Source organism: Azolla caroliniana, unplaced genomic scaffold (genome assembly GCF_043228905.1).
Source record: "Azolla caroliniana isolate FFs.n. ecotype wild unplaced genomic scaffold, voAzoCaro1.0.p SCAF_3, whole genome shotgun sequence".
NCBI lineage: Eukaryota > Viridiplantae > Streptophyta > Polypodiopsida > Salviniales > Salviniaceae > Azolla > Azolla caroliniana.
This window is the reverse complement of record NW_028230438.1, coordinates 23,166,321-23,175,217: the sequence shown is the minus strand read 5'-3', so window position 1 is coordinate 23,175,217 and position 8,897 is coordinate 23,166,321. Positions and strand designations below refer to the sequence as shown.

General features: G+C 38.8%; 1 protein-coding gene across 1 annotated transcript; it reads left to right on the top strand.

Moving 5' to 3' along the window:
* The first annotated feature begins 5,991 nt into the window (after nt 1-5,991).
* LOC147866682 (indole-3-acetate O-methyltransferase 1-like) lies at nt 5,992-7,568 on the top strand. The gene is made up of 3 exons (XM_087317136.1): nt 5,992-6,570; nt 6,684-6,974; nt 7,180-7,568. The coding sequence occupies exons 1-3, from the start codon at nt 6,007-6,009 to the stop codon at nt 7,540-7,542; spliced, it is 1,218 nt and encodes a 405-aa protein (XP_087173262.1). The 5' UTR covers nt 5,992-6,006; the 3' UTR covers nt 7,543-7,568.
* The last annotated feature ends 1,329 nt before the right edge of the window (nt 7,569-8,897 follow it).

Here is an 8,897-nt window from a genome sequence, read left to right as displayed (position 1 = left end):
TTACTGGCCTCTTTCTTGTCTTCATCAACCTTGATTTTTTTCCGGATCGCTCTCGTCCGATCGACTTTCGGTTTGATCGGCTTCCGATCGGATTCGTCTTCGGCCGAATCGGAATCGGTTGTTCGGTTTCGATTGAGTCGGTCTCCTTCCGGCCCGGTTTCGATCTATCGGTTTCGGTTTTGGTTGGCTTTCTTTTCCTCGTTTTCACCAGCCTCGACCGGTCCAACCTCCAGTTGAGTCGGATTAGCTTCTTTCCGAATCCGTCTCGTCTGATCAGCTTTCGGCTAGGTCGGCTTCCATCCATATTCGCGTTCGGCCAAGTCAGACTCGGTCGATCGGTTTTGACCGAGTCGACCCCTTTTCGGGTCGGCTTTCTTTCGGATCAGAATCCCGTCCGGATCACCTTCCATCCAAACCGGCTTCCGACTTTACCTTTCTTGCTGCCACCTCCCGTCTCTCCGGTCTCACGTTGGTTCTCGGACACAACCGCCGAAGTCTCTAGAATTAGTGGGTAGGAATCCTCGGTATTATCATCCTCCATTGTTTCACCCATAGCCATATTCTCGGCTATCTCTCCGTCGTATGCATCGACTTCGACCTTTGTTTTCTCTCCGCCACCTTCCGTCTCTTCGGTCTCACGTTGCCTTTCGAACGCAACCGCCGAAGTCTCTAGAATTAGTCGTGGGGAAGTCTCGATATGGCCATCCGTCGTTGATTTGTCCATAGCCACCTTCGATTCGATGTCATCTTTCGCGGCGACCTCCTCAATCAAGTCCTCTTTGCTCTCTTTCACTGCATCAATTATGCAAACATCAATTATGCTTACCCCTTTTTCACCCGATGTTTCGGACACTTGTATTCCGAAATCTTCTTCTACACTTGGGTTATCGGCCTTATCCTTCATCGTTGTTCTTTCGCAAGACAAGAGGGTAGCTTGTTTTACACCCTCTTCCGTCGCACCATCATGTTGTATTTCGGCCTTCATATCGGCTCCATCGTTTGTCTTCAATCGACCATCCTTCATCGGCCATGTCGTTGACAAGATTCTCATCTTCCTCTCATCATGTCTCCGGCATACCCTTTCGACTTTGGCCCAATCCTCAGTAAGACCGTTCGCACCGTCATCGTCTTCGAGTTCGATCCCGATGTCCATCCTTTCTTTTCGATCGATCGATTTTACGAACATTAGGACTTTATCCTCTCCCACCAACCGTTGTTCCCGCTCCGAGAGTCGAGCAAAACGATTCTCGAACTCTAGGAATGCTTGTGTTGCACTTCGGTGGGTCTTCTCCGATGCCACCCATTCATCGAACTCTCGCCGATCTCGTCCCTTCGGTCTATCGTAATCATATGCCTCTCGTAAAGCTACTTCGAATGACCCCCATGTCGAGTTTTGTTGCCGTATCTTGTGGATTCTCTCTTGTAGCTCATCCATGGCCACCCGATTGAAGGATGTCACTTGCAATCCTTCCGGTATCCCACATCGTATCATCTCCGCCTTGTAGTCACGTAGATAGCGTGACACATCGTTTCCGTTGAATTGTCTGTTTCGTTGTACGAGCCGCTTTACTGCCCCCGTGATCTCCGACATCACTCGTTGTTCTTGTAGCATCCGCTCGAACATTATCATCATCGTTATACTCATTGCGCAACTGAGTGTGGAGTGGCAGCAATGGAGGAGTGAACTTGGCAGATGATTCTTGGACTGAATAGTGGCGGCAATGGAGGAGTGAACTCCGTCAGATCGAATAGTGGCAGATGATATTTGGACTACACAATGTCGGTAATTGAGTGTAGAATGGCGGCAATGGAGGAGTGGACTCAATAGGGTTTAACAACAGTGGTAGTAATCTAAGCCAGAATACTCAACCAGAGATGGCCCATGTGATGTGGCAAAGGATCATGCATAATGGACCTAGGAATTCGGTATATAATTTATGGTTTACATATCAATTTATGTTGTACGTTTATGTTGCACATTTATGGTGCTCATTTATATAATTAGAACTCTCTACTATTTTTCAATGGTAGCTTTTTGCATAGCTAATTAGCTATGTCAAGGACATATGGCATAGCTAATTGTTTCCACTCGCATGCTTTCACCCTATTAGTATTTCGAGTCACACTAGTTGGTTTTGTGGATGAGCCCTAGACACCCAAATGTCATTATTTTAGTACACTGTGAATGGCTCATTGTTATATGTATCTACACATCTATACTCACTTTCTCAAAGTGAGAAAAGGGGGAAATTTTGGAAGACTTTTGTTGTAGAATAGAATAGGACTTTGGAGAACTCATACTCTTTTTCTTGGCCTTTCCATGATTGCTTATGAGTAAATTGATTAAATGTTCACATTTTGGACATCACCACCTCCGTCACTGACCACATATTGTGAGTCGTTGGTGCTCTTTTTGTGTCTCATTAGTTGGGTTTAAGATTTTAGAGGAAATTTTACTTTCATCTTTATATAATTGTACTCTAATATATTTAGAGTACAACTTTATTGTACAAATTTTAACGTTGACTGTGAATTATTTTTGGACTAGGTCCTGTGGTTTTTAGCTCCTTGAGAGTTTTCCACATTAACATTTTTGTCATGTATCGTGCATAACAATCTTTGTCTCATACTAAGTGATAAAGTGTTATCGTGAATCCAAACATATGGGATGTCGTAGTCTCACAAAAACTCTTTAGATCTTTAATATGTACCTAAAGCCTAAGTGATAAAGTTGTCTACAATAATAAGGAATGGTCCTTAGATTTAACTCTTTTAGAGTATAATAAGGGTCCCAGATGTCGTAATCTCACACAAACTCTTTCGGTCTTTAATATGTACCTAAAGCCTAAGTGATAAAGTTGTCTACAATAATAAGGAATGGTCCTTAGATTTAACTTTTTTAGAGTATAATAAGGGTCCCACATGACCTAAAAGCCAATGTCCGTTTAGGAATGTTGAGCTAGATGTCTGATAGAAAAGCTCAACGCAAATTGCTGCAAAATTTATATATATTTCCTCAACATTTATTTAAGTGGAGCTGCTAGTCTCAGCTTTGCAGCATTTTGATATTATTTTCCATTTGAAAAATGTTCAAATAGAGGTTGTACTCTCACATTTTTCAATGTAATCATTTGAATTGATCAAGCATATAGAGAGAAAGTGTTGGAATTTCTTTCCAAATGATAGGAGTAGATAAATTTGTGAAGTAAAGTTTCTAATCCCCTTCCATAAACGAAATCATTTCAGTTGATCAAGTAAAGACGAAATCATTTGTAAATCAAAACTCAACTGAATTATCTTGTAAAAAAAGCTACAACATAGCTACAAAGAAGAGAAATACAGAGGCGAAAATTGGATTAAAAATAAAATGAAGTAGATCATAATTGAAATGAACTAACTCAATCATGTGATGAAATAAAAGAAGCTGCAAAAGGACTAAAATATATAAGAAATGAAGGAGGATCATCGAGGGGCTGTAAATGAAGATGACAAGCCTATATGGATAAGGAAAGGACCCATTGGAAAGAAAAGGACGACTAAGGAAAAGGCCATTTAAGAATGAGAGCACGTTCGGCTCCTTTCATTACATTTTGGTCTTTTCACACTATGTAAATTTGATGGGGAAACTGGTGGGGGAAGATTGTACAATACCTATATATATGTACCACCTAACTTATCAATGTTTGGTTAGTGTGTTCTATCGCTCACTTCACCCATAAAGGCTTGAATGAAGTAGTTTTTGTCATCTCCATAATGATGGATGTTTGGCATTCATATAATCAAGGTATTACATTGTTGGCATAGTTTGTTGAAAACTGCAAATAATTGTGGACATGGTCATGGTACTTGCTCCACTTGGTTTAGTTTCTAATTGAAAATTCATAAGCTTTTGTTTTGATTTCTAAAAGTCTCTTGGTACATGGATATAGGGTAGAAGCCCAAAGAGTGAAAATAAAGCTCTCACACATCTTTGTCAGAGATGGTAAGATTATGACATGATAAGATGATTAAATTGAACAAAGACAATAGGTTGTAATGCATAAAGTAGCTCAACATGTAAGTACCGAAAGTTGTAATTTTTCCGAGTAGAACGAGTTTGAGACGAAGCTTCCTCGGATAGCCCAACTTACCAATGAAGGTATAGAGAATATAAGGAAGTTAGTAATTTCTTTGTTAAGAGAGTGCATGTTAGCTATGCGAATTGAGCTCATGCACATCATACTGCTCTTGGGTATTGGAGAAGATCAACATTTCACCAAGATAAATGACAATTACTATGTTCAAGAAGACTTAGAAAAATAACATTGGCCATACATTGAAAAACCGTCAAGGCACATTCATGACACAAAAAGACATAATTTTATACTTAAAATGTCTATAGCTTTGTGAGCTATTTATCTCCACTCACTCAAAAAAGAGTTGGGATTATAGGGAAAACATAGGTCTTTTGAACTATGACCTCGATAAATATACACTTAAAATCTCCACTGTAAATGCAAAACATCTTCTTCCATTGATCATGTGGATAAATCCAAACAACATTATAAGCACCACAAAGTTCTTGTATTGTGAAGCATCAAGGTCCAGTCAAAAACTCTAGTAGAGTTGAGATTAGACACAAAGCATACTTGTTTTAAATTGTGACTTTGTTTAAGCCTCAATAATCCATCAACACAAGATATCCCTTTCTTCTTAACAAAGAAGATTGTTCAGCTACAAGTCTAGTGATCTAGATTGTAGAATTATAAATTCACTCTCCAAATCTTCATAAATATATTCTAGTAGAACATTGAGCTCTTATATTCATAGGTTATAAGTTGGTCCTCTTGATGGATCTTCATTATAAAACGTGTCCTCAAAAGTACTTCCTCCTTTTAGCATGCCGATTCGTCGTCTTCTTCTTTATATCCTTCTGCTTTCAGCATTGCACAATGTAGACCATTCATTCACATTGAAAACTTAGTTTTTTTTCACCTTGATCTCACTAAAGTGAAAAACGCTTCAAACAATCAGTGACCATAGCCTACTATATATAACCCTATCTACATGTCTCAAATACATGTAAAGCTCCCACATTATTCCGTTTTGTTTGATATTTGATCTTTAACGAGGTAACTAATCTTCATATATGCCTTCTTCTTGCAAACCAGACTTTTGAGATAGATATCTACATACATGTGTCTATAATGTTCCAATGTAGGAATTGGTATTAGAGTATAAAAATATTGAGCTTTCTGTATCGTAAATCTTATGATTTCTTGGCCATAATTTCTCTTTAATGCGGAATTATAGAGAAGTAGGTCTTTTATAATCTCACAAATGGGATTTTGATTTTATATCCTTAAAGCTCATATCATGGTTAGTGGGAAGGAAAAACTTTTGAGCGTGTACATATTTGTACAAAGCCAAGCTAAAAATGTTGCAAATTGTATATACTTTTGTCCTATTAACGTTTACAGCATTTTAGAGCTTGTAAATCTCAGCGTTGCATTTTGATATTATTTTCCTTAGAAAATTGCCAAAGTAGAGCTTCTAATCTCAGATCTAATGTAAACGAAATCATTTGAGTTGATACGAACATACACAAGTGTTGTAATTTCCTTGCAAATTATAGGTCTAGTAGATAATCTGTGATGTCTTGAAAAACTTTCCGTCTTATTACTATCCTTCATTATCAATAATAAAAACCTTTGGATAGAAGTGTATGCTCCGATGAAACTCCGTGTGTAATAAGACACGAAATTAGATTTGTTGCGTTTAGGAATGTCTGAGGGTTCTTGCATAGATTTGTGAATACATTGTATTTCGAGGCGGTATTGAGCTGAAAAATAATAGTAGAACTGAAAAAGGAACTATTAATTATGTCATATTTTAAAGAATCCATGGCTCTGCTGCTTTAGTCATAATGCCTAAAGTCAGTGAGAGTTATAAGACAAACCTTCCAACAACTGAACTTGCAGGTGTAAGATTATTTTGCTATAGCATCTTGCAATAAAGCAAGATACAATGGAGATCGTGAAGCTCACATGTATGCAAGGTGGAGATGGCGCTGGGAGTTATGCCCGAAACTCAGGCCCACAGAATTTTGGGTTTCATGCATATGCGAAGGCACATCTGGTTGAAGCCATCCAGCTATACAAGGAAAACAATGCTATTGGCATTAGGGATAAGGATAAGCAAAATGAAGATCATGTAATACAAATCATGAGTCCAAGATTTATTCGAATCGCAGACTACGGATGTGGCTATGGGAGGAATACAGTAGAGTATGCACAATTTATCGTTAGTAAACTCTTGGAATTGCATGAGGAAGTCAATGAATTGAAAGAAGAAACGGCTCAACGTAAACCAGAGCTCATCAAGGAGCTCCAATATTATTTTGTTGATCTTCCATCAGATGATTTCAACAACTTATTCTGCATGCTACATGATCTTGACTTTGCAACAGTTTTTGATGGGTCATTGAAGTTCTTTTGTGCTGGGGTGCCGAGATCCTTCTACGATCATGTTTTACCGGAAGGGAGTGTAGATTTTGCTATTACAACCTATGCGCTACACTGGCTTTCGCAGGTTTGATACATTAAAATTCTGAAATATGTAGAGTTACATAATGGATTTCCTGTTAGAATTCTAGTAAACCTTGTAGCATATCCGATAACCAGAAGAAAATGTTGCATTATTAGGTTCCAGCAGTGCTTCTGGACAAAAATGCTCCGACTTGGAACGGAGGGCATGTATGGATTCCAACAGGTGATGGTGGTGCTGCAGCAGCAGTCTCAGAGGCATATGCAAAGCAATTCCAAGAGGATGCCAGGAAATTCCTGAGAAATAGAGCTGAGGAGATGAGAAGCAATGGGATGATGTTTATATTCTCGACATGTCACGCACAAGAAATGAACCCATCGAACCATGTATCACGATGCGACATATACGGTGGCTATTTCGAACAAGCATGGAATGAACTTGTTGAACAGGTATGTCTTTGTTATCATCCTCATCAAAGCCTTCCGAATAATTTGAAGCCCAAGCTAAGAAATTGAAGGTTGGACTCAGGGTTTCATGATTATGATTTGATTAGAATTGTAAACTCAAGCATGATTACTGTGTTTCAATCCTAAGCATGCACTTAGTGCTGATTATAATGAATGTTTTTATTGATCTACAACATTTGATATATAGGGTATTGTCGAGACTTCGGAGAGGGATACGTTCAACGTGCCATACTACAATTTCTCTCGAAGGGAATTTGAAGAGGCCGTAGAAAGTGTGGCGGAGCTAGAGCTGTTGGATCTTCATGTACTCGAGAAATGTGATCATATCCCTTCACCGAAAATCGATGGTCTGCTCTCGCATCCTCCTTTTTTCGGAGAGTTTTGGAGTTCTTTTCTTCGAAGCCTCACTCAGCCTCTCGTGGATGCTCACATTGGCAAGAAGCGGGCAGCCCAACTCTTCGATCGATTGCAAGAAATAGCTACCGAGAATCCCCGTGGCCTTAAAAACCTCGTTTGCGACCTCTTGATTGCCATTATTCGAAAGAAATGATTTGAAAGAAAGAGCAGCATCTAATTCAAAGCTGATCATGAATGTTATTTCTTATTCTGCATGTGAAATAACCTGTTCAGTTTATTTCCGCAAATCCAAAAACTCATGTTGTAACCCAATTAAATCAGCATTTATTTCATAATAAAAATCATCCACAACAAGCAACAGTGTCACAGTCAAGAGTACGTAAAATAAAAAATAGATAAGAATTAAAATGAAGGAAAGCAATTTATGAGATTAATAAGAAGATAAAAGGGATTAAAATATATAACAGATGGAGGAAGATTACAGCAGCTTTTAATCAAGGAGGAAGGTTATGAGAAGACAATGGATAAGAATGTGGATGAGAAAAGAAGAATGAGAGTATGTACCAAGTTGACATATACCACGTTCTTGGGTGACAGTTTCTACTTATACCCATGAGAAGTCCCCTAATCCAGCATGCGATAACATGCTCCAATTATGACCGAGTTTGTGTGCTTATCCGGCAATTGAGGTTTTGGACATATGCCAAAAACCCAAACACCGAAACCAATGTCATGGTCATAGACACAATAGATAATACTAAAGATTGAGAGTTTCTGGACATGCATATAGAATGGCAAGAGTGGTGGGAATTCTAATCATGCACAATGTTTAACATTCTGCACTTTATTAACTGTGTAATACAACCACATTACAAAACTTGTAATTATAGTTGTAATAGCTGTAATTCAACTAATACCAAGCCCTATAAGAGCTCATAATTATATGATCAAGGCTCAGGGCAGCTCGCACAAGGCTGGCCAACTAATTTTTCACCTCAATATGTCCTATATACATTAATCTCCCATCAAAGGCCAACATTAAGAAGAGAGTTAACACAGCCCATGTACAATATACACCATACGACATATATGAAAACCATGAATAGGTCGATCTTCCAATGCCACTAAGTATGGGCTCTTCTTTAGCTTACATGTCATTCCACCTTGCCGCAAGGTTGGCGCTCCGTAAACCCTGTCAAGAAATAACTGCTAAAGTCTGGATGTGGACAAAAAATCTCAACATGGTTATATGTTATGTAGCATTGTTAGCATGGGATGTGTTATGTATCATAGAATCGCAAGCAAAAGGGAACTCATCATGCACCTCACCTAAGTGATTTATGAATTGAGATGGCTTTGGTAACACCCATCTCAATTCATAAATATGTATGTAATCTTTTCCGTGCAATGTCAGTAAAAACCTCTCGGAATGCATTGTGTAATAAAATCTTCCTTGCATCCACCCCAAAGGTAGGCTCGAGAATTTCAATGACCTCTTTGAACCGTGATAGGAGTGAAGTAATTGAACTCCAGAGAGCACTCGGGGGG